The sequence below is a fragment of the Pelophylax lessonae genome (genome assembly GCF_965119305.1).
Source record: "Pelophylax lessonae genome assembly, chromosome: 4".
Lineage (NCBI taxonomy): Eukaryota > Metazoa > Chordata > Amphibia > Anura > Ranidae > Pelophylax > Pelophylax lessonae.
The window spans coordinates 355,753,078-355,780,303 of NC_138771.1; the positions used below are offsets into that span (position 1 = coordinate 355,753,078).

The following is a 27,226-nucleotide window of genomic DNA, read 5'->3' on the forward strand; positions in this document are numbered from 1 at the left end:
ATACAGGACCATGCAGTTTGCTGCAGTGCAAGCACTATTTTTCTTTTCAGTTTCAGCCTATTTAAATTATATATACAGGCAATACAAGACCCTTAGACTCCATTCACACCTGGGCGTTCCGGAATCAGGCGATTCTGCCCGCTATTCCAAAATCGTGGCAAAATGCAGGGTGCGTTTTTGATGCCATTTTTTGTTATTGCCACCCCAATCGCGCCCTATTCTGCAATGCCCGACATGGCAAAATATCAACGCTATTGGGCTGCCATTAAGAAGTAATAGCATTGCAAACACTTCCCACATTTTGTTGCAATTCTGGAATTGCAGGCAGATTCGCCTGTTTTTGCCCACGATTCTGAAACGCCCAGGTGTGAATGGAGCCTTAGATGAAACTGTAAACTTTAGCGGGTAATCTTTGTGAACTTGTGTCATTTCAAGAAATATTTTCTGAAGCCCTACGTCAGCAAAACTGAGGCATTTCTCAAAATATGTCTGACATGTTCACAAACGCCTGATCTCTACAGAGATACAGTAGATACAGGTGGTGTTCCTGCTGCAAGTCATTCATGTGACTCGCGTTGGGATTTTCTATACGTGTTTTATATCTGTCTGATCTGAAATATGTTTTAAAATGCTATATTTTGTCTGGGTGGGAAACAAAATGGTAAAAATCCCTTAAACTCGGCAATTGAGGTTATTTTAATTCCACATTTATCTGTTTATTAACATAATTTGAAATTAACCCTGGAGAATCCCTACAGTGCTTATTAAATATTCATTGATAGGAAATTATGGTTGTGAGAATAATTGAGCTACAGTAGGCCTCATGCACACATACAGGATTAATGGCAAACTATATCTTAATGTGCGTGATTTTATAAATGAGTTCATTTTTAAAAATGTTTTTTTCTGTGCATCATTTTTTTTTTCTTTTTTAATAGCCATCTTTGGGTCAGGACTGAAAACAGCTAAACTAGCTGAGCTTATCTCGGCAGTCATTAAAACTGAACAGCTGGCAAATATAGAAAACACAATTTAATCTATTTATGTATCTATTAAAATGTATTAAAAGTATTTAAGCGCACAACTCCTTAATCAGCCTTGCACAGTAGCACCCACACTCTGGGGGTGCGGAATCTAATGCTTAAAGAATGGATAAGCATGAGCAAACCCAAAAACTTAAAATGTAATACAGTGGGTTTATTAAAAAATGTTGTTGCTTTACAGCCTGAAATGAAGACACGGTTTTTGTTTCAGTTTAAGGTGTGTTTTTTTTTTATTTATTTTTTGTATCCAACTTATAACATCCAAGGGAAAGCTATTACACCAACATGTCAGAAAAAAATTTAAATAATAAAAAACAATCACTGAGTTGGAAAAGGATCACCCCCTCCTAAAAATGACTTGTAAACTCAGTCAGATGTAGCTAATCACCTTCTTAATGGCACACAAAACCATCTGACATTAGACTGTGATCAGCTGTGGTCATTTTGATTGGCTCAGCATGAAAAGAGCTTTCCTGGAGCATTTCAGTCTCTGGTAGTGCAACTGAAGCAAGCAATCAACTATGGGTGGCAAGGCCACTGTCACCTGGATCTCTGGGACAAATTCAAAGGCTTTCTCAATGCCTAGAAGCACAGTGAAGTCTATTATTAAGAAGTAGAAGGAATTTGGTACAACGCAGACCCTCCCTGGATCAGGACATTGCTCCAAACTGGATGAAAGAGCCAGTGGGGAAACTGGTCAGAGAGGCTCCCAAGAGGCCTACAGCAACTCTAAAACAGTTTCAGGAATTTATGACGGAGTGGTCATTGCATTGTGACAACAGTATCAAAAGTTCTCCACAAATGTGGCTTGTATGAGAGGATTGCAAGAAATAAAAAAAAAAACACTCCAAGACAGGTCACATGCAGCCATGACTGAGCTTTGCCAAAACGAACCTTGAAGATTGAGGCCACACGGAAAAAGGTGTTGTGGTCAGATGAGACTAAAATTTAATTATTTGGCCTCCACACCAAACGATATGTCTGGCGGAAATCCAATACAGCTCGCCATCCAAATAACCTCATTCCTACAGTAAAGCATGGAGATGGTAATTACCTGTTATGGGGGTGTTTCTCAGCAGCAAGGACTAAAAGCACTTGTCAAGATGGAAGGAAAAATGGACTGGGCAAAATACCGCCAAAGTCTTGGGGAAAATTGCTGCCCTCTGTCAGAAAGTTGTCAATGGGAAGGTTTACCTTCCAACATGAAAATGACCCAAAGCACACAGCAAAAATTACCACACAGTGGTTTAAGAAGAAAAAGGTAGCCTAGTCAGAGCCCAGACTTAAACCCCATTGAAAATCTGTGGAATGACTTGAAGACTGCAGTCCAGTAAGTTAATACAACTGGATAAAACAGTCACTGTGTCTGTCTTCATTTCAGGCTGCAAAGCAACAAAATATTATTTTAATAGGAGGGTGATTCTTTTCTATACTCGCTGTATTCATTTCAATAGTTTGCTTAGAGTGCAGTTTTAAAGGCTAACCCCATCGTTTGCACCATGTTAGATCTGTATTTAGGATGTAACATGATGCAGATGGCCCAAGCTGCTGTCACCTTTTAATTGCCAAGGCTGTGTGGAGCTCCACCCACAAAGCTGTAACATTCATTCCAAATATCTTTGAATGAATGAACTGCAAGTCCCATCTGCCACTGTGCCAGACGGACTTGAGGTACTTAAGGGAACATAAGTGCGTTTATCACCGCGCTATTCGTTTATTGACATTTTTCTCCAGCTCTACAATTGAAAGTCTATATCTTGTTATGGGCAGAGAGCTGGAAGAAAAGTCTACTGGTGCAATGCTTTGAAAAATAATGAATGCAAGTTTTCTTAATTGCAAAAATATTTGCATTTATTTTATTTATTTTTTTGACCATAGGCAGGAAGATATCTCTGGAAATTAATTGATGGAGACTTTCTGCCCCTCATCAAATAAAGTACATGGGCACCAGTACACTATCACCCTTTGTGATCCCCAAAGTATATCTAAAGCCAAATTGTTTTTTTGCATTGAGCGCTGTCAATTGTCTGTCTGTCATCTGAAATTACTTTTTCTATATAGTGCAAGGGCCTGCCAGATTGCATACAAATTGAAAGTGTTTAGGTTTGACCTCATATTATATGGTTTTGGTAAGTCTAAAGGAAAAAGTCTTCAGAAAATCTTAGTGTGTATGGCCCATTAGGCTTCACATGGGCTTCAGCTTGTATAAGAGCAGTGTGAACCACAAACGTTGACAAAGCATTTTCAGCAAGCTTTGTTGAAGCTTTTAAAGTGCCTTTCAACTCCAGTTTGTGAATGTTGAACACAGATCCTAATGGGAGTGTTGATTGCCTCTTTGAAGTGATATTAAAGTAAAAAAAAATCAAGTATGTTATACTTATCTGCTCTGTGCAGTGGTTTTGCACAGAGCAGTCCTGATCCTCCTCTTCTTAGGTCCCCGTTGGCGCTCTTGGCCCTTCCCTCCTGCCAAGTGGCACCAAAGCAAAAGGCTTGCCATGGGGGCACCCAAACAGGCTCGCTCCCAAGCCACAGTTCTGCGTGTCCATTCACACAAAGAGCCGCGGCTCTGCCCTGGCCGCTCTCTTTCCTCATTGCCTCACTGGCTGTGATTGACAGCAGGGGGGAGCCAAAGGCTCCCCCTGCTGTCTTAGCCAATGAGGAGAGAGAGTCGCTAGAGAGTCAAGGCTTTCATGCAGATTGCTGGAGGAAGATCAGGCTCAAGTGAATATTTGGGGTAACTGCACACTGAAGGTTTTTTTACCTTCATGCCTAGAATGTATGAAGGTAAAAATACCTTCAGCCTTAAGGAACACTAAGCAAGCGAGCAGACTTTTTTAACAAGCTTCAAAAAGGGCTGAAGCAGCTTGTTTAAAGTGGCAATCAACATTCCTATTAGAATAAACATTTATAAACTGGAGTTGAAAGGTACTTTAAAAGCTTCAATAAAGCTTGCTGAAAGCTCTGCAAATGCATTGTCAAAGCTTGCTTGTTCACACTGCTAAAGCCTGTGTAAAACTGGCCTTATTCTAGAATCAGCAAGAATTTAAGTGCCCTTTCACACATACGGTCCGTTCAGTTCATCAGTTCAGTCACGTTAAAATGTATTTCTCTTACGTCCTCCGACAGTCGCCGCCGCCTCTAAGTAATCATTGTTGGGTATTGACTTCCCCTCCGCAGGAGTAGCTAGGCATATAGACTTAGTCAAAAACAAAAGGCATTAGCATATACACACCCATGGGGGATGTCCCATCTGGTCAATACCCCCCTGCAGTGACAACTCCCAACTCAGTTTTAATCTGCCTAGCGTCAGGAGTAGTTAGGCTTCCCTGTGCTGGGGCTATAGTCTCAGCCTATCTAAATCTTTTATTTGATTTTCTTTGACAATGTCAGTTTTTTCTTACTTTACTAGCTGTTTATTTGTCAGCTTTAGTTTTAGTCGACTCTTCGGAAGAAGATGGATTCATGCGGTGCTGGGATTCGGACTGACCGCCCTGGTTCTTCAGGGCAGAGGGTCAGATGGACCCCCAGCCCGCCATCGAGCGTTCAGCTATGGTTCGCCCTGGCATTATGAACGACCCATCCCTGTTCGCAGCAGGGATGCAGCCGTGAGGTGGCTACCTCACTGGACGCATCTGCGATTCTGCAGTGCAATGTCCCTGGCTAAAGGCATTCCCTGTCAGATGAGGACAGCGGCTTTCCGTTCTGAGAGGCTCCCCACGCCATCTGGTACAAGTAAGTACTTCTGTGTGGGGCCTCTGTCTGGGGTGGCAGTCTGTGTTGCTGTGTGTTCCCCATGTCTGTGCCTGTGTGCCTCCCTGATGCGGTCCCTGCGGGGATCGCTTGTACATGCGCTGTGGTGCTGTGTGTTTTTGGGGGTCCCCTTCCCTGTATCACTTCGGTGTTTGTCGGGGTGCAGACTGAGTGTGTGGCGACCGCAGCGGGCAAATCCGCGCGGTCCACCATTTTAAGTATGGGCAGGCATGTTTGGCTTCTCTATGGGCAAACTAAATGCTGGTTTTGGCGCCATCCGCCGCCATTTTGCGGTAGCGGAGCGATCGTTCCGACCGCATGTTCGGCGGCCATTTTGGCGGAGCCTTCAATGCAAATCCTATGGGGCAGCCATTTTCCCCTTTGTCATGCAGCCTATAAGTTCAGCCTACTTTAGCAGCACTTCCTTTTCCTCTGATGCAGGACAGCGGTGGCAACACTCTGCGGAGCTCTGCAGGTTATCGCTCTCAATATCTTTCTGTATTGTCGCTTCTGGCTCAGTTTTTCCTTCTCCTGTTTGGGGGTCTTTGTCACTGTAGCTGTAGCAGTGGGCTGCGCACTCCGCAGCGATCTTAAAGGGACAGTACACACTTCTTGCACTGTTGTTGTTTTTTTTTTTTTTGACACATTGGGCTATGGATTCTCAGGACAGCAAATTCCCCCCAGCTCTAGTGGGGGTCCCCAGTTCTCCTGTGGCCCCTCTGAGACCTGATTTGGCCGCTGTAGTGACGACTTTGGTGTCAAATATGGAAATGCTGATGGCTGAACATGCTGCTAAAAAGAGGCCCAGATTGTCTCTCTCCTCTGATTCAGATGGTGATATGGCTGCTGCTGCAGCGAGCGTGCACATTGACGGAAGCGGATGAAAATGGATGTTAACGAACGATCATCCGTTGTCATCCGTTTTTTACATGGAGATGCATTGATGTCCGTTTTTCATATGTCAACGGATGGATGAAAAACTGACAAACGGACCGTATGTGTGAAAGGGGCCAAAGAGATCTTTGTACTTCTAATTAGACGTGTGTCACATAAATGGGTGTGCCCACTGGAAATTTCCCCCCTTTGCTCCTATTCTGGTGACAACTTAGAATTCTGTATTTACCTCTCATTTCAAGAGACGTTGTTGATCAGGGCAATTAGAAAGTGTATCTCCCTAGCGTAAACAGACAGCAGTTTAAATTTGACAACATTTTTATCTTTAGGTATGGTTTTACTGAGGCAATAACATAATATTTGTGCTACTTTAATTCTTTCCACTATTAGTTGAAAACAGGATTTTACTGAGTAAGTTAGAACATCTGCTGAAAAATAATTAAAATATGGAAAGGCAATTAATCAAAGATGTGAAAGATTTGTGATGAATTAAACTTTGTTAAATGTTACAATAATAACTTACTGAAAATATGCAATTGCTTCTCTTTAATTTGGAATCAGACTTTCTTTTGTAACCTTCCTTACAAAATGCTGCGAATCTGTCTGGCTGCTCTGGGCAACTCCTTTGTTACTTTCTTGCAGTTTGTATTATGTATGGTTTGAATTATCTAATAGATTCTTTTAGTAACTAGATAAAATCACTAGTGAAGTTCAGCTGTTGTAAGACTATTCTATAAGAATCTCAAGCAGTGGTATCAACCCTGATCGATTTTCTGTAAACTACAGACCACCCCCAACCCACATTATGGAGATGGGAAGAGGTGGCATTCTGTAGTTCAAAGTAGGAGTGAACAACCTCTGAGTGAAGTCATTAATAGTGTACAATGAGTACGTTAAGCCTTGTCAGCCTAGGACAGGGAGTATGTAACTGGCAGGGTCATTTGGTGAAAAGCCTGGAAAAAAAGATGACTTGTGCAGCCACCATAACCTGGTACTGGTATACTGCAATATATAAAAAATATTGTTTTTGGGGTACTTATGGTGCCATAATTTGTATAATTTACCTTATTTATCTCTTAGGTGAAACTGGTATTGGAAAGTCCACTTTAATGAACACACTCTTTAACACAACGTTTGAGACAGAAGAAGCCAGCCACTATGAGAACGGAGTTCGTTTACGACCACGGACATATGAACTTCAGGAAAGCAGTGTACACCTGAAACTAACGATTGTGGACACCGTGGGCTTTGGGGACCAGATCAACAAAGATGACAGGCAAGCATCAGAGATTGCACACTTTTTTGTTTGGTATATCTGGGATAGTAGTGTAGGGACTGTATTGAGGCTCTAAACTTCGATTTACTTTCAGTTTTTGGGGGGGGCTCTCCCTGACTTCATGGCTGAGCTTCATTAAACTGCGAATCTGCCATCCAATGAGAGCCCCAAGCTGCTAAGACTTATAGGAAAGGGCAGTGGCGATTGGCCAGACTTGGCCCTCAAGTTGAGAAAGTTGGGCCCCAATCACAATGGCTTTAACGTGTAAAAAAGGGTAATAGCTGGCATCATAAGCTGTCTTCTCTCAAGTAGGACTCTTTACTTTTAAGGGACCGCTGTCACAAATAATATTGTATTTAGATGACTTTATGTGGTTTTTGCATTTAATATGCTTATCTAGTATATGAAAACCATTTTCTTCTATTTGCATGTAGAAATCAAGGAAGGTAAAAATAACCTGACCAGCGTAAGTAACGGGTTCGGACAAACTAGAATACTTAGCATAGTTAAATTAATCTAATAAAGAAATATTTTAATCCTTCCTTCCACGGGCTTCCTCCTCTCTGTGTGACCAGTCCCCTGAATGCACTTCACTTTGCTACTTGGCTGGTTGCAGCTTTCTGATGTTATCACGTACAATTCACAACTAGCAGTCCTGCATTGTACTTGATGATGGAGGATGGCCAGGGAGAGCAGGAGAGCCCTGATTGCTGGGGGAATTAGGAATAAAGTATGTATTTATACTTATTCCTTTCCCCTGAGCCAAATTAACATTTAATTTATGCAGTCCTAGGTGACACAGAACCAGCATGGGAGTTTGAAGAGAGCTGAAAGAAGGTTCTGAAATCGGATTGTGCTAATATTGAGCCTTTTACCATTCAGACATAAAGGCTGTGTAACGCTCAGAAGATTGATGGTGGCAGCATCATTATTATTATACAGGATTTATATAGCGCCAATAGTTTGCACAGTGCATGGTATTGGGAATGCAAATCTGTCTGGCATTAGAAGGCTTCTGAGGATAGAATGAATGTAGCAAGCATGAAATTCCAGGAGGAAAACCTGATGTAGTCCTCAAGACCCTGAGCCTAGTGCAATTTTTATTTTAGCAGGGCTATGCAAAAAGTGAATACTACACATGGATTCCAGAAAGCCTAAAATCCAGATTCCCCCAGTGTGTATGGTCTGCTTTTATTTATATATATATATATATATATATATATATATATATATATATATATATATATATATATATATATATATATATATATATATATATATATATATATATATATATCCTTTTCTGATGTCTTCTGGCTGATCACATGACACCAGGTCCTCTTCCGCTCTTAAACTTTCCAACAGTGGAAAGTTATTGGAGATGTATAGAGTAGGGCTGAAGTCAGAAACAGTATCTGCATCAATACACTAAAGATAAAGATGGCTGTAGTAATGCCCCCCTCAGGGGGTGGAACCATTATGCCCTACATTCATAGAATGGTCCTCTGTCTTCTTGGTTTAATTATTGAGCATTCAACGTAGAAGACTGAGGCCATCTTGTTGCTAAAAGAAAGTTCTATGAGTGATGGCTCCAGGTGAGTTCTGCTATCTGACCTCCTTTAATTTCCTTTTGGTTGATTTACTAGAATCCAATAGACATTTTTGGCTGTGCACTTGCTATCCTCATGCAACCTTATAGAGCAAAAGCAGTATCACTGCAACAAACTAATAAGCTGGGTATACATAAATTGATTGTTCCTGCTAAACCGGCGGAATTTCAATCTCTGTGTACCCCTCTGTTCAACAGAAGCCAATCATTAGACCGGATTCTGATGATGGTCATGGTGGACCGTGTGATTTGTGTAAGGGGGTGGGAGAGCCACTAAGGTCTGCTTTAACTAGGAGGTATGTAAATTGGGTAAAAATATCATACCTGACCAAAAGCGGTCATTTGACCGCTTCTATTGAGATGTATTAATCATCACCTGAACACACAAACTGCCTGAATTGGCCGACAGTCATTTCACGTCTATTCCTACATGAACAATGAACTTGATAATCTATTTGGCAACTATAGTGAGTATTTTCAGTCTGCCAAACTCTAGATAGATCAAAGACTGGAAGTCAGACAGGACTGAAATATTTTCCCTAACCTGACAAATGTGATTTCCTAATTATAGGTTGCAAGCTGTTACCGTTTTTCCTATGTGATTTTTTCATATATGTTTGTGTCTTTTGGAAGAACCATTCTAGGAATGTGTAGAACAGTGGTATAAACCAGACCCTTTAATAGTATAAACCTCTAATTAATGTCCTGACACTAAAGGAACTCCATCATTTCCCAGATCAGTGATATAGCGTGCCTCTTAATGACAGGCTTTCAGTCTGTCTGCTACTGACACTAACAAAGTACTTGTAAAAGGTCATGGTTAGGTGAACCTTAACCACTTAAGCCCCGGAAGATTTTACCCCCATTCCGACCAGGGGGTATTTTGCGATTCGGCACTGCGTGACTTTAACGGACAATTGCGTGGTCGTGCGACGCTGTACCTAAACTAATTTGGCGTCCTTTTTTTCCCACAAACAGAGCTTTCTTTTGGCGGTATTTGATCACCTGTGCGATTTTTTGATCACGCGCTATAAACAAAAAAAGAGCGTCAATTTTGCAAAAATAGCAATATTTTTCACATTTTTTTTATATGAAATTCCCCAAAAAAAAATGTAAAAATCAAAATTTTTTTACTTTTTCGGCCAATTTGTTTTATGCTACCTATGTTTGGTAAAAAAAATCGCAAAAAGCGTATTTTGATTGGTTTGCGCAAAAGTTATCGCGTTTACTAACAAAGGGAAAGATTTCTGTCATTTTTGTTGGTTTTTTTTTAACGTGTAATGGCGGCGATCTGCGATTTTTTTTTGCGGTACTGCGACATTGGGGCGGACAGATCGGACCCTTGACTGACATTTTTGACACTTTTGGGGTTACCAGTGACATTTCTACAGTAATCAGTGCTATATATATGCACTGTTACTGTAAAAATACACTGGTAGTGAAGGGGTTAACTTTATTTGGGAGGGAGGGGCTGTGTGTATCCCTAGGGGCGTGCTTTCTACTGTGATTGGCTGGGGCTTGAGCTGTATGGACACTGATCAACGGATCTACATACTAGATCCAAGTGATCAGTATCCTAACAGCAAGGAGAATGACAGGTGGCTTGTTTACACAAGCTGCCTGACATTCTCCCTCTCCCCCGCCGATCGCCGAGTGACCGGCGGACATCGGGTCCGCCGGTCACACGCGCGGGGGGGGGTCCGTGACCACGCGGGAGCGCGCCTCCGGGGGCGCGCGCTCGCTCCCTAGACCCTCACAAGCTAGTGACGTAGCCCTACGTCACTTTGCCTGTGAGGGGCTGACTGCCGACGTAGATCGGCGTTAGGCAGTCGGCAAGTGGTTAAATTAGGTGGTCTTCTTAGGCCCCTTTCACACATATGGGTCCGTTCAGTTCATCAGTTCAGTCGCATCAAAATGTATCATTTTTTCATCTGACCATTTGTCTGTTTTGCATCAGTTTTTTCATCTGTTTTTTTTTTTTACATCCACTACCAATGCAAAAACAGATGAAAAATGGACCGTTTGTGTACTTCCGTTTTTCGTCCGTTTAAAAAATAGGGCATTCATCCGTTCCAAAAAACGGACATTGACGGAAGCGGATGAAAACGGATGTTAACGGATCATCATCCATTGTCATCCGTTTTTACTTAGAGATGCATTGATGTCCGTTTTTCATCCGTCAACGGATGGATGAAAAATATACAAACGGGACCATATGTGTGAAAGGGGCCTTAGACTACAGCCAACCACCCATATTGGTAATTGAGTCATTTTTGTTGAGCTAGGCAATTCATGGCTTTTTAGCCGCTAAAGCAATTCATCCATTCAGTCACAGGGTGTACTATTGTGATAGCTGTGATTTGGTCCCATGGACACAGCGGTTGACGGGTTGCGCTGCAGCGCGACCCATAGGGCGCATAGGAAGCATGTGACTAGTAGGATGTCCTAGAACGTCTACCCTGAACTGTAGTGATCCCACTCGGCCATGATTTGTCTATAGGCCGTGCGGGAAGCAAGTAAAATCTTTAGGTGATTAAGCGGCAGATTATGAGTAAGCACAATATGTCCGTGTGAAACACATCAATATTCTGTCCTGCATGGTAACAGTAAACTATTTTACTTCAGCTCTGTGGTGGTGTGTGGACTAGGCTTTTCCTTTTTACCTTTTTAAAGTTGCGGGGGCGAGCTCCCACATCAGGTTGCTTTTTATGGCTCACCTGAGCAGTGTACACACTACCTTTTGGTATTAACCACTTACCGCATATCAACGTACCGATACGTCGGTACACTTTGCGGGTTTATACCGGTATGATGCCTCTAGTTAGAGGCATCATCCCGGTACTGTGGTTTGAAGCCGACGGTCGGCTTTCCGTCGGTAACGACCGATGCGGCTCTGGAGCCGCTCGATCGTTACCCGGGGGGGCGGGAGGGCACTTCCGTGGCTTTGCCCGGGGCTCCCGTCCCACCGGGAGCCCCGAGCACCCAGCCGGCGCGTCCGCCGGCTGGATGGAGTCCCGATGAATGCCGGAAACGGCATCGATCGGGGCTCCGATGACGTAACCCGGAGGCGGCGTCCATGACGTCACTTCCGGGTTACTGTGCTGCAAAAGGCGGCAAATTTAAAAACCGGCTGTATGCAAAAATGCCGTTTACGGCGTTTTGCATACAGAGAGGTGTAGTGGAGGGGTCTAGGGTCTTTTAGACCCTCGATCCCTCCATAAAGTGTACCTGTCACACATATTGCTGTCACAAGGGATGTTTACATTGCTTGTGACAGCAATAAAAGTGATCAGATTTTTTTTTTTTTTTTTAAAAACTGTAATAAAGTTTAAAAAAAATAAATAGGAAAAAAAAAAAAATTTCGCCGTCACCGTTAGCTCGCGCACAAAAAAAACGTATACGCAAGTCGAGCCGCGAATGAAATCGCTGTTCAAACCCCACATGTGAGGTATCTCCGCGATCACCAGAGCGTGCGCAATAATTTAAAAAAAAGAGCTACACTCTACCTCTAAACTGGTAACCGTTAAATAAATTTAAAGCGTTGCAGATTGAGATCTCTATTGACCGTAGTTTGTCGCCATCCCACGGGGGGGCGCAATTTTAAACCGTAACATGTTGGGTAAACCGTAACATGTTGGATATCTATTTACTCGGCATGACATCATCTTTCACAATATACAAAAAAAATGGGCTAACTTTACTGTTTAGTATTTTTTAAATGCAGTGAAATGTGATTTTTCAATTTTTTTCCAAAAAAAATGGCGTTTTAAAGACCGCTGCGCAAATACCGCTTGACAAAAAGTTTTGCAATGACCGACATTTTATTCTCCAGAGTCTTTGCTAAAAAAATATACATAATGTTTGGGGGTTCTAAGTAGTTTTCTAGGAAAAAATACTGCTTTTAACTTGTAAACAAAAAGTGTCCGAAATAGGGCTGGGGCTTAAGTGGTTAAGCTGCACTGCCTGAGAAAAGTCCACCAGCAACTGTCCCACTAAGGAGAAAGGACTTCTGGGTAAATAACTCATTTTGTATGGTTTTAAGCGTATCTAAATTTCAAAAATAGAAATGTAACACGTTGCAGCTTGCTAGTCCTTAGATGTGATTTCTTCATTAATCTTCCTTTTTTTTTTTTTTTTGACCAAGAACAGTTTCACCAAGCACAGAAAACCTGTTGATCTTGCTACATGTGCAGAGTCCTTGTTACTTCCTGTGAGCTGAAAAGACTGCATATGTCCTTATCTATCTTGTGTAAACTACTAGTCCCATCAATCCACCACCATGTAATGGAGATGAACAAAGGCAGGCATGTTTGAAGGCCATCATATATGATCACCATGACTTCCACAGATAGAATGGAGAAATATGTTTTGAAATGAGGGGACAGGAAGTGTTACAGGTGCATCAAATAAAATTAGAATATCATCAAAAAGTTAATTTATTTCAGTAATTCAATTTAAAAAAAAAAAAGTCAAACTTATATAGTTTTATATACATGCGTTACACACAGAGTGATATATATCAAGTATTTCTTTGTTTAAATATTAGTGATTATGGCTTACAGCTAGTGAAAACCCAAAATTCAGTATCTCATAAATAAGAATATTACATAAGACCAATTAAAAAAAAAAAAAAAAAGATTAAATAAAGAAATGTTGGCTTACTGGAAATTATGTCCATGTACAGTATAGTATGCACGCAATACTTGGTCGGGGCTCATTTTGCATTAATTACTGCATCAATGTGTCGTTGCATGGAGGCGATCAGCCTGTGGCACTGCTGAGGTGTTGTGGATGCCCAGACTGCTTTGATAGCGGCCTTCAGCTCGTCTGCATTGTTGGGTCTGGTGTCTCTCATCTTCCTCTTGACAATACCCCATAGATTCTTTATGGCGTTTAGGTCAGACAAGTTTGTTGGCCAATCAAGCACAGTGATACCATGATCATTAAACCAAGTAATGGTACTGTTGGCAGTGTGGGCAGGTGCCAAGTTCTGCTAGAAAAGGAAATCGGCATCTCGAAGAAGCTGATCAGCAGAGGGAAGCATGAAGTGCTCTAGAGTTTCCTGGTAGAGGGTGGCACTGACTTTGGACTTGATAAAACAGTGGAAAAGCACCAGATGCCATGGCTCTGAAAATCATCACGGACTGTGGAAAATGTTGCATTTCATTTAGAAATCAAGGTCCCAGAGTCCGGAGGAAGAGTGGAGAGGCACAGAATCCAAGTTGCATGAGGTCCACTGTGAGGTTTCCAAAGTCAGTGATGATTTAGGGAGCCATGTCATCTGCTGGCGTTGGTCCACTGTGTTCAAATCACAGCCTGTTCAAATCAAATTATCTCTATGCATACCCTGGGGTGTATATCTGCTCCAATACACAGTTCGGAATGCAGTCTGTGTCCTGATCTGTGTGTTGGACCTGCACAAGAGTCCACTCCAGGAGCTTCTGGAGGTCTCTGCAGCTGGCTGCCTGCACTGGGCTGTGTGAAACACCTCTGCATCCCGCATGAGTGAGGACAGCACTTTTTCATGGGTGTAGAGATCGGTATGCTCGGGTGAATGGGGCCTAAGGACTGGAAAGTTGCAGTGTATATTTTACTTTGCACCTTTGTTTTTTGAGTGTGCATGAAGTTAGTGCTCTAAATATAGTATTCCATGTCTGAGTTCCTTTATTATTCAGGCTTTCATTTATTTGCTTATTTACATATACAGTACATGCAGCCCAGAAGTCACTGTGGTAGGAACTTGGATGCACTGACTTTGCTAGGGCTAGTAAAGAAGCTGCATCCGGAAAATAAAATTTCATTGGGAGTATTTGTCTTATAAGGTTGCATTAAAGCGTGCAGCCACTAACATCCTGTCATAGGGGTGTCAAAGAAAATGTGGTAACATAGATGTCTGCACAAAGAGAACAATGAAAACAAAGATTAAGCAACAATGGCAAACCTGGCCAGTTCAGCTTTGCCCGAGTCCTTGACACCTCTCCAGATAATTGTGCTGCTTTCTTGTTAATTGAGCCTGTCACTTCTATAAGGCTGCAGGCAGTAAAGGTTTTCCTGTGGCCTCTATTGCATGCACCATGGAGGTCAGCGAATTGGTAAAAGTAAACTGTAACTGCAAATTATTGATTCAGAATATATATATATATAAAATTAGTACAGTTCTGTGCTACAAATCGCAGTTGGATTCTGAAGAAGCAACCTGACTATCAGCTACTGTGTAGCCTAATTCATTCTGTCTCCCTAGCTAGGTGAGGCAGCCATATTTTATTTTTTTGTCGTACCCTGTAATTAAACTAATAGAGGTTACACTTTTCTGTGCGCGCTGAAGAGCCCATTTCGTCAGAAATATTTGAACTGTCTGAAGCCGTCATCTCTGTGTCTGAGAGCGATAAATCAGGCACAAGTGTCTCTTGCATGCTTTCCAGTAAGTCTTGGCTCTGCCATGACATGCCTGTGGCTTCCTATTCTGTACTGATACATGGACTGTCAATTTAAGTCATTAGCACTCGGGCTAGAGTGTAAACGACTAATAGACAATGTGCTTAATATAGGCTTTTACTGTAAATTGGGACATTTTATACTGAAAGGGGTGCTGGGCCCAAAAGCATTTGCCAGTAATGCTGCTGTAAATGTGGCAGCAAGCCAGCACTTGGGATACCAATCTATCTATATGTCTATCCATAGTTTATAGTGATTGTATGGGTGTTGTGCTGGCCACACTAGCAGAGCACTAACCTGTGAGCTTATAAAAATGTAACCGTTTTCTCCTTCCACGCTATACAGTGCAGATATAAAAATCTCCCAATGAGAGTATTGAATTCTGACATTGCCCTGGTGTATAACGTTACAGTGTTTAGGTGTGGCTGGAAGGCACAGTTGCACTATTATTCCCTGCTGATCGCAGCCTGTAAAACTCTTGATAGGCTGTCAGCTCCTGCGGCTGGACAGTGCACGGAGCAGTACTTCTGTTTAGTAAAGTATGTGCCCAGGGACAAATGTGCGAAACAGACTGCTTGCATTCCAGATACTAATTCCTGGACACATACTGCATTAACCACTTGCCGACCGGCCACCGTGTATATACTGCGGCAAAGTAGCGCTATTGCGTTATATGACGTACCTGTACATTTTTTCGTTAAATAGCCACTAGATCGCACCATTGTGCCGTGATTGGTTAGCAGGGATGTCAATCAACAGGTATGGTGGACCCCAAGTCTGCCGGATGGATGCCTGCAATCATCCCCGTGAGTGGCAGAATGACCATCTCCCTTTGTAAACAAAGCAGATCGCCATTCTGCAAGGGGACAAGATAGAAATCTGCCTTCCCCCAATCAGTGCAACCCCCCACAGTTAGTAAGCACTTCCTAGGGACACACTTAACCCTTTGATCACCCCTGATGTTAACCCCATTCCCTGCCAGTATCAGTAGTGCAGTGACAGTCCATTTGTTTGTTTTGTTGTTTTTGGCACTGATCACTGTAATAATGTCACTGGTCCCCAAACAGTGTCAAGTCTCAGATGTCTGATTTGTCCGCCACAATGTCCCTAGCCCGCTAAAAATTGCTGATTGCTGCCATTACTAATAAAAATAAATAAAAATTCCATTATAATATTGCATTGTTTGTAGCCTCTAACTTTTACAAAAACCAATCAATGTGCACTTATTGGGATTTTTTTTTTTTTTACCAAAAATTTGTAGCAGAATACAGTGGGGATCGAAAGTTTGGGCACCCCAGGTAAAAATTTGTATTAATGTGCATAAAGAAGCCAAGGAAAGATGGAAAAATCCCCAAAAGGCATCAAATTACAGATTAGACATTCTTATAATATGTCAACAAAAGTTACAATTTATTTCTATCATTTACACTTTCAAAATAACAAACAAAAAAATGGCGCTTGCAAAAGTTTGGGCACCCTGCAGAGTTAATATCTTGTACTACCCCCTTTGGCAAGTATCACAGCTTGTAAACGCTTTTTGTAGCCAGCTAAGAGTCTTTCCATTCTTGTTTGAGGTATCTTTGCCCATTCTTCCTTACAAAAGTCTTCCCAGTTCTTTGAGATTTCTGGGCTGTCTGTCACGCACTGCTCTTTTAAGGTCTATCCATTGATTTTCAATTATGTTGAGGTCAGGAGATTGTGAAGGCCAAGGCAAAACCTTCAGTTTACGCCTCTTGATGTAATCCCCCGTGGATTTCGAGGTGTGTTTAGGATCATTATCCATTTGTAGAAGCCATCCTCTCTTTAACTTCAGCTTTTTCACAGATGGCATCAAGTTACCATCCAAAATTTGCTGAAATTTTATTAAATCCATTTTTCCTTCTACTCGTGAGATGTTCCCTGTGCCACTGGCTGCAATACAACCCCAAAGCATGATTGATCCACCCCCATGCTTAACAGTTGAACAGAGGTACTTTTCATTAAATTCTGTGCCCTTTCTTCACCAAACGTACCTTTGCCCATTCCGGCCAAAAAGTTTGATTTTAACCTCATCAGTCCACAGAACTTGTTTCCAAAATGCATCAGCTTGTCTATATGTTCATTTGCAAAGTTCAAACGCTGATTTTTGTGGTGAGGAGGACGTAGAAGAGGTTTTCTTCTGATGACTCTTCCATGAAGACCATATTTGTACAAGTATCTCTTTATAGTGGAATAGTGTACCACAACTCCAGTGTCTGCCAGATCTTTCTGTAGGGATCGTGCAGTCAAACGTGGGTTTTGAATTGTTTTTCTCACAATCTTGCAAGCTGTTCTGTCTGATATTTTTCTTGGTCTTCCAGATCTTGCTTTAACTTCCACTGTTCCTGATGACTGCCATTTCTTAATTACATTCCCAACAGAGGATATTGACATCTGAAAACGCTTTGCTATCTTCTTATAGCCTTCTCCAGCTTTGTGAGCGTCAACTATTTTCAATTTCAGTTTTCTAGACAACTGCTTAGAAGATCCCATGGTGCTGATTGTTGGGACAAAGTCAGATGAGTCTGGGCATTTAAAACCTTTGAGACTGACATCACCTGGTCCTCCCAGATGATGATTGAGAACAATCCATGACACTGGCAGGTCTCAGCCTTGCAAAGGGGGCAGTGCATGCTATAAATTCTGCAGGGTGCCCAAACTTTTGCAGACGCCATTTTTTTTGTTTTCTGTAATTTTGAAAGTGTCAATGATGGAAATAAAATCTAACTTTTGTTGACATATAAGAATGTCTAATCTGTAATTTGATGCCTTTTGGAGATTTTTCCATCTTTCCTTGGCTTCTTTATGCACATTAATACACATTTTTACCTGGGGTGCCCAAACTTTCGATCCCCACTGTACATATTGGCCTAAATTGATAAAAAAATATTTTTTTTACATTTTTATTATTTGCTGTGTTATATAGCAGAAAGAAGCAGAATTTCTTTTTAAATTGTTGCACTTTTTTTTTTTTTTATAGCGGCAAAAATAAAAACTCCAGAGGTGATCAAATGCTCTATTTGTGGGGAAAAAAAAGGAAATTTTATTTGGGTACAGCATTATGTGACTGCACAATCCCCCCCCCTCTCTTCCCTGGACTCAGAGCTGTGAGAACCATCAGCTGCTGCTCTGTCAAATCTAGTGACGAGAGAGCGAGGTTCTATAGATGCACACAGCCAGGCTTGGGATCGAGCCCGCACATATGGTAACATAGGAAACTGCTTCCTGTGGTAGAACCCTGAGAAGAGCCAAGTGTGTCGGAGGGGACCCCTGAAAAGAATGATTGGGGGCTGCTTAGTGCAAGACCAGGTAAGTAATAACATGTTTATTAATAAAAAAAAAAAACGTTACAATCGCGTCGGATTTCCCTACAATTTTGTGTCCAGTCAAGCCACAGTAGCTGTTTGCTTCTCTTAGACTTTGTCAGGCTGGATGATGCACTGTGCTAAAATCCTGCAGACCCCTATAGTAGTTTACTGGGATCAAAATTCACAATTGCAAATTGTGGAAGCCTTTTTATTAAATAGCATTTTGAATGATTGCTAGTGGGAAACCCGAAGTCCACAGTGTTCTCATGGACTGCCATGGCCTCACATAGGATGTGTGCTCATTTAGTTCGCCCACTTTTTTTTTTTTTAGGCCTGTAGCATTCCAGCAAAGGTTACCAGAGTGTAATAGCTCCAACTAAAATCTACACACACAAGCAAATGGGTCAGAGGAATGATTCATCTCTTAATGGATGGCTCAGACAAAGGGAGCCTCAGGTCACACAGATACTGTTTTGTGGTCTCTTTAAATAACCCACAGTGCTCTGGAAATACTTTTGTATTAGGTGTTTATATTCAAAAGAAATATTGTATGTATTAGGTAAGAAAACAATAGAAGACTTTCATTTAAATACACGACTAGGAAGAGCAACAGCAGAACTAATCAATCTAGGACTGATGGAGGCTTGGGCATTAAAATCTGCACTTTACGGGTCTTTTTTTTTTTTTTTTTTTCTTCATTTGAAAAATCTGAGCTTTGTTACACTTCTAACATGTAGTGTAATAACCTAGCAATATTAAAGTAAAAGAAAATACCCCAAAAAAAAAAAAAAACTTTGCAAAGACTCTAAAAATAACAAAGATATTTATTGGAAATATTCCTACATTTTGGTCCATATTGACATAATGGCATCACCCAGTTGCTGCAGATTTGTCGTCTACACACCCATGATGCTCATCTCCCATTCTACCACATCCCAAGGGCACTGTATTGGATTGAGATCTGGTGACTGTGGAGGCCATAAGAGTACAGTGAACTCATTGTCCTGTTCAAGAACCAGTTTGAGATGATTTGAGCTTTGGGACATGGTGCATTATTGTTCTGGAAGTAGCCATCAGAAGATGAAGGAATAGACCTAGTCGGCAACAATACTCGAGTAGGCCCTGGTATTTAAAATGATGCTTAATTGGTACTAAGGGGCCCAAAGCGTGCCTTAAAAATATCCCCTACACCACCACCAGCCTGAATCATTGATACAAGGCACTATGGATCCATGTTTTCATGTTTAGACCAAATTCTGACCCTACCATCTGAATGTCTCAGCTGAAAACGAGACTCATCCGATCAGGCCACGTTTTTCCAATTTTCTATTGTCCAGTTTCAAGGTTCAGTGTGTTGTGCGTTTAGAGATGGTATTCTGCATACCTTGGTTGTACGGAGTGGTGTTTTGAGTTATTTCTCTTCTATCTTCTCAAACGTCTGACAATTCTCCTCTTACATCAACAAGGCATTTTTATCCACACAGCTGCCGGTCACTAGATATTTTCTTCTTTTCGGACCATTCTCTATAAACCTAGGTTGTGTGTGAAAATCCCAGTAGATCAGCAGTTTTTGAAAAAACTCAGACCAGTCCATCTGACACCAACAACCATTCCATGTCCAAAGTCACTTAAATTCCTTTTCTTCCCTATTCTAATGCTCGGTTTGAACTTCAGCAAATCATCTTCACCACTCTAGATGCCTAAATGCATTGAGTTGCTGCGCAAACTGAGCATCAGAAGGGGGGATTCAGGTGACTTTGAATGTAGTATTGTTGGTGCCAAATGGGTTGGTCTGAGTATTTAAAAAACGGCTGATCTACTAGGATTTTTACGCACAGCCATCTCTAAGGTTTACAGAGAATGGTCCGATAAAGAGAAAATTTCCAGTGAGCGACAGTTGTGTGGACAAAAATGCGTTGCTGATGTCCGAGTGGTTCAAGATGATAAAAAGGCAGCAGTTACTCAAACAACCAGTTGTTACAACCAAGGTTTGCAGGATTCCATCTCTGAACACACAACACATCGAACCATGAACCACGCTGTGTGCCACTCCTGTCAGCTAAGAACAGGAAACTGAGGCTCAATTAGCACAGGCTCACCAAAATTGGACAAAAGAAGATTGGAAAAATGTGCTGCAACATTCAGTTGGTAGGGCTAGAATTTGGCGTATACAACATGAAAGCATGGATCCATCCTGCCTTGTATCAACGGTTCAGGCTGGTGGTGGTGGTGTAATGGTGTAGGGTATATTTTCATGGCACACGTTGGGCCCCTTAGTACCAATTGAGCGTTGTTTAAAAGCCTCAGAGTATTGTTGCTGACCATGTCCATCCCTTTATGACTACAAACTAACTCATATTGATTAGAATGCCTGTCTTTCTGTTTAGCATTTTTTCCCTCCAAGATCTCCTTAATACAAAATACTTTGTCTATAATGACAAATATTTATTAAGCTATCTTGGTCTAATAGATTTGTTTTTTTGGTGAACAAGACTGGCTTTATTTATTTTGGCAAACATTGGGTTCAGATCCTTTTTTTTTTTTTTAAGGAATCTTTAGAGCAGACTTCAAGCTAATCCCCAAGGGTTTACATTTGTATATGAAATAGTTGAGATTTCCCTGAGCGGTATGTTCAGCTGTTTTTATGATAGTTGTAGTTACTGCTTTAAAGATAACCTTGATGGGACTTCTAAATCCTTTATTTCTTGGCATGGCTTTCTCCGGTCCCTTTTACCCTTTGCTGCTACCGTGTTCTTTAAAAGTTTGAACTTGGCTGAACTATTGGGCACGTGTGCTCTGCCCCACACTTACTCCAATTGATGCCTATGGAGGAAAACTGTTTGGCTCTTTGGGTTAAAACACAGAAGCAGCATTGTTTAGTAATGAGCAACAATCTGACCCACACAGCCTCTTGGGCCTTTGGCTAGTTTAACAGTTTATATGCCAAGAAACCATATAATATTGTTCAAAACATTTTCTTACACTTGGCCAGATCAGCTGTGGCATTTCTTATGACCACAGTTCAAAACGCTTTGTATAGTATAAATAGTTTAGTTTTTTTTCTCTTTTCACATTATAGAATATTATAACAAGGGGCAGCTGCACATCCTCCTAATATCTTGCAATTGCAGCCGCTTGGCTGTGTGACTTTTATTTTACAAATTTGGTTCCACAGACGTATGTATGGTTTATCGTACCAATTAAATGTAGTGGCAAAATGATTGCTATGCTTTTTCTTGAACAGCAGCTTTACATGGTGTCTTTGTGCAGTTACAGGTCAGTCGTTGACTACATTGATACTCAATTTGAGAATTATCTCCAAGAAGAGCTGAAGATCCGGCGATCCCTTTTTAACTTCCATGACTCTAGGATACATGTCTGTCTGTACTTCATTACACCAACTGGGCACTCCCTGAAATCCTTAGATCTGGTCACCATGAAGAAGCTGGATAGTAAGGTAGTGGCAAGTCCTGACTACTTTTTCTTTAACAAACCACAAAGTATTTGATTTTGCTTGTTACATGGTATAAAACAAATTGGATTTTTTTCTTTTCCTATATGTCCACTTTACTAGGAAGTCTACTTGAAAAGTGCTGTACAACAGGGTTGGGATATAATCTAATTAAAAAAAAAAAATACTAGATATCAGTTTCAAATGTATACTACTGTATAGTGACTTCTACCTATTTTTTTCTATTTGTTTTGGTCATGACTAAAAAGTAAAATCAAATGTAATCCTGTAAATGTGCATTCTTTCATACAGCCAGCAGATGGAGCTCTAGTTGACTTTGAACGTTATCCCAGTTATCCATATCTACTTTGTTGTGAAGATACTGTTTACATAGCTCAGTAGCTTGTACTGAAATTTATACACACAATTGAATCCTATCAGTGACTTATCCCACTCCAAATTTCAGTCTTGTCAGAGGTTTCAGTCACAGAGACGGAGAGTTAGAAAAGAGATATCATCTGCTTTTCTCATTTTTAGTCAACAGCGGTCAGTGCTGGTATTTGGGGATTGGCCCAGCACTGCCCTATCAGTATGGTAATACTGTGATAAATCCTGTGTAAGCCCCAGCTAGAGTATCGTGGAGCTTACTACAGTTGTTACTGATGGTTGAACTGGGCAAAAAAGAGACAAAAGGTAATGTTTTTTCTAATCGGTGTAATAAACTGAGGTCTTTGGCATCCACTAATTTTTATATGTAAAGTATCTGTTAAAAAATATTTCTGCAGTAGAGCACTAAAAGGGGAAGCTCTGCTTGCCTGACTCCCCCTTCCCGTGGTACTTTTGGCACCTTCTGGGGGGGTGGTTTAGATAGGTTCCTACTTCCTGCTAAGTTTGTCCCGGCTAACTCAGCCGAAAGTACAGCCCTTGCCGCAGCTGGCCCATTGAGAAAACGCAGCAGGAGACAGGCTGTGAAGCTGCAAGGCTTCACTTCTGTTTTCCCTTACCAAAGATGGCGTCGCCAGCGCCCTAGAACCAATTCAAGAATTTGCTTGGGTGAGGACACCATGGGCTCCCTAGACAAGTAAATGCCCTACTAGTAAAAGTCTTGGGTGAGGACACCACGGCTCCCTGGACAGGTAAATGCCCTACTAGTAAGTTGTCAGCTACAGTATTTGTAGCAGCTGACTTAACATATTTTGGGGGTGGGGGGGGGCTGGTGCTTTGCTTTAAGCTGGTCATACACTAGCTAGTAGGAACATTTTACAGAAATTCTCTGTACATTGACTTGATGAATGTTATTGGAAAGTAATTCAGTATTTTGTTTATTTTTAACATTGTTTTGGAATGAATGTTCTTTTTCCAAATTAAATGCATACACTGTTAAAATATTTTCTCATCACTGCAATTGAATATCAACGTTGATTTGACCGCACTGATTAAATAAGTTAACCAACTGTTTTAAAACAAAATCTCAATTAAAATTCTACTGTATGACCAGGTTTAAAATCCACCAATTCCTGTGCCTATTGCAATGTATCTCTTCAGGCACTGTAATTTATTTGCTCCCACTGTTCACCAAGTGTGAGGCATTTTTTATTCCCACTAAACCATGACATTTTCTACCCCCAGTGGCCACAATCCGGCTCCCCTCCTAAAGTCTGAAAGACTGTAAACTGACCCTGTGTTTGGAACTTTTGGAGACCCCCGGTCTATTGTATAGGAAAAGTAAAGTCCCAGTTCACATACTTGCGGGAAACACAGTGAATCCTGAGCATTTCCCACATCGCATTGAAATCGCACTCCATTCTAGCGATCTGCCACCAGTGTCAATGTATGTTAATTACACCCCAAAACCAGTTACAAAATGCAGTGCGTTTGCAAGAATTGGACCGCATGGGCGTTGACATCTGATTCCGATGCGGCAGAAGAAAATGCCTGCAACTTTTTCATGTGGTGTGGTGCGAATTGAGCCATACAAAATGAATGGGCTCAAATCGCACTGCAAAGAATTGCATGTGATTTTAATAGGAATGCGGTGCAATTCCTAGCTGAATCCCATACGGTGTCCTGCATTACACAAGTGGGAACCCAGGCTTAGGCATATTTTAGCATACAAATGTGCTCAGATTGCCTGAGCATACCTGAATGTGTATGGTATGTAAAAAAAAAAAAAAAAAAAAAAACAAAGGCAGTGAGGCCAGACACCTCCAGCCTAAGCTAAGGCTGGAGGAGGTATCAGGTCTTGGACATGCTGAAGATGTTGTCCAATCACAATTTTCCCGAGATTAGTCAGCTGGGGATTTTTACAGTGCCCATTAATAGTTTTCCTAGACCTAGATTGATAAATCCAGATTAGGTCTTGAGATACTTTTTCTTTTTAGTGGTGTGACTAAAGACATTGTCTGAGCTTATATGCAAAATTGGTCACTGAGCCTAGGTTCATTCACACTAGATGCGGATGTATGTTAACGATGCCCCTCAATCGGTTTGCAAAACGCAGGCTCATGTGCAGAATTAAATCGCATGCGATACGAATCTGGTGCGGACAAAAAAAGGATCCTGCACCAGTTTGGTGCAAATGCAATGTGATTTGAGCCATACAAATCCATGGCTCAAATCGCACACCAGAGACATCGCATGCTATTCGCACAGGAATGTGCTGCGATTCCTGTGCAAATTACATGCTGTGTCTGAACCGCAGCAGTGGGAACTCAGGCTGAAACAAGAAGTGTGAGGAAATCTCTTCTACCATGTTTTTATTAGAGATTTTCAAAAACAAATTAACAAAAAACGAATAGTAGGATAAAGCACCATCCATTTTCAGTAACGAACATTGGGGAATAATCCAACATAATCGGTAAAGAAAGTAAAGAGGAATAGAACATTATGAAACAATAAGTAGGAGAAACTCTATGGTTTGCTTGTGATGTCAGTCGTGCCCCCAGGGCCTCCGGACACCCCTTATTGGGAGCTGTGTCTGGATGGGGACAAGACCACTTGAATACGTAAGCAGAAGGACTGTATAAAGAGTGATCTAAAGTAGGGAGAGTTTCTCTCCGACAAAGTGTAGTATTGGACAAAAAAAAAAAAAAAGAGTGGGTGGGGGAATGAAATGGATAGCGAAAAAAAGGAAAAGAGGGAAGCCACCTCTGCCCCAGGGGTTCGCCATGATAGTGAGTTACAGTTCGAGAAATCGTGTGGGTGGTCATGCTGACAGGAAGTAGTCTAGCCAGGGTCACCAAGTGCGTAAATTTTTTTGTGTGTATTTGTTAATATTGCCATCATTTCTCAATCAACAATGTGCCATGTATCCTGCTTTTAACCTCGTTGAAGTTGAGAGTTGGCATCCTCCACGCCTTTGCGATTTGAGAAGATATGAGTCACTAGTGTGCGCTCATGTTTAGTGATGCCATCGATCAGTATGTGTAAGAGCTCCTCCCAGGGATCTTTTTGCAGATTTATATGTAGCACCAATTTGACCATATTATAGACCCTAATCCAAAGCCCCTGACCTTAGGGCATGTCCACTATATATGCTTCATATCGTCTAGGTCTTTGCAACCTCTGAAACATGTAGAGGGATAAGAAGGAAGGCATTTCGCAATTCTAGCTAGGGTAAAATACCACTGAGAGAACTTTAAAGGAATTTTCTAACGCCATAATATTACGAAAGGAGCAAAATAATGCATCCCAGATTTTCCATGTCTCTGTGGTTTGTGTCGCTCTGAGGTCCCTTTCCCAATCGGAACAGTAAGATGGGATGTGTGAATTAGTTTTATTTAGTATGGAAGAATATAGTAAGGAGATGAGACCTTGAGTGGTGGGCGATGTTCTGCATCTATTTTCAAATGCCGTTGTGGTTGTAGACTAATCATGGTTTTTTGTCAAGGTTTCTAGTAGGTGACGAATTTGGCGGTAATAGAATGTTTCAGAGTCTGGAATGTTGTATGTATCTTTGAGGTATTGGAAGGAGACTATGCCTCTGGAAGAGAGAAGAGACCAAACTGTCGTTGGGCCCTTACTGTACCACCACTTATAGCTCCGGCGACTTTCGAGACCGGGGTGGGGGGAATAAGGGACAGTTAAATATTTTTAGAAGAGGGTGATGCGGTGAGATCAATTGAGCCGAATATTTTATAGAGCCCCATAACGCAAGTGTGTGGGTTAAAAACAGGGTTTAAAGGATTAGGGCGAAGTTGCAGCTGGAGCCAAGATAAGGAAGAGAACGGGACCGGGTCTACATCTACTACATGGGTGCCCAACCTTTTGGCTTCTCTGGGCCACATTGAGTGTAGAGAAATTTTCTCGGGCCGCATATTAAATATATACTATATTTAAGGTATATAAGTAATACAATGCCGCCGCGCCCCTTCCCGCGCCGCCGCACCCCCCGCACTAATTTAACACAACTAGAGGATGATCAAATGAAATGGAATCAGTATACAGAGGTTTACTTCTTCTGAGCGATAATAAAGGAACACTCTAACCACCATGACCACTTCAGTGATTTCAAGTGGTCATGGTGGTAGGAGTCAGAAACACTGCACATGCTCCCCTCCCCCCTCTGAGGCAGCCTCTGCCTACCGTTGGAAGCTGCTGTGGCCGTGCCCCCAACCTGACTTCCTTCCTCCCCAACAAAAAAAAAAATTGTCAGGGGGCAGTGGGCCGCATTGCCTGAGGTTCCGGGCCGCATGCGGCCCTCGGGCGGCAGGTTGGACATGCCTGGTCTACTACATCAATAAAGGTCCAAAGGGGCGCTGTCTTCCTGCAAACAATTGGGCAAGAGGTGCTATTTTGGCTGCCTTATAATAAGTGATGTTTGGCATCCCCAGCCCTTCCTGTAGCTTGGAATTATTGAGTAAGTGTCTGTTCAGCCTTGGTTTGGTCGAGCACCAGACAAATTTAAAGAGAAGGCGCTAGAAGGATCGTAAAACATGTGGGGGGACCAGAACAGGAAAACCTCTAAATGGATATAATGGCTTGGGCAAGTCGGGCCCAACCAAGAAAAATTAGTTTTTATTCCAAGACTCCAACAGACGGGTCAGTTCCTTAATAGGGGAGGATAGTTGGTACTATATAGATTCCAAGGTAGTGGATGGAATCGGACCATTGAAAAGAAAAATGATCTTGTGCGACTGAAGAACGTCATCTGCTAAAGAAATGTTCAGTGTACGGGACTTGGCCTGATTTGCATGAAGACCTGAGAGAGAGGAAAAGTTGTCTAAAGTGAGGAAATCTCGTAAAAGGAGATACATTTCACATGTAGTTTTTTTTTTTTTTTGTGGAGTGGGGAAGGATCTGACACCTTTTCAGGTATTATGGCTTTGTTTTCCCAGGACAGAAAGCAGAGCCAGATCTGTCCATCAGAGACTCAGACAGCAATAAATCTTGAAAAGTTTTGGATGGATTACATTTTGTTGTTTTTTTTCTCCTTATAAAATG

At 41.7% G+C, this 27,226-nt stretch overlaps 1 protein-coding gene across 3 annotated transcripts in view; it reads left to right on the forward strand.

Annotated features, from left to right (window-relative positions):
• The window catches only part of SEPTIN8 (septin 8), a 192,197-nt gene that overhangs the window by 89,698 nt on the left and 75,273 nt on the right, over window positions 1-27,226 (forward strand). For 2 of the 3 annotated variants that reach the window (XM_082254249.1, XM_082254251.1), the window contains exons 3-4: window positions 6,768-6,963; window positions 21,604-21,790. In XM_082254249.1, coding sequence (XP_082110375.1) covers window positions 6,768-6,963; window positions 21,604-21,790 — 383 coding nt within the window. The remainder of the gene's footprint in view (window positions 1-6,767; window positions 6,964-21,603; window positions 21,791-27,226) is intronic. The other variant, XM_082254250.1, reaches the window with a different exon arrangement.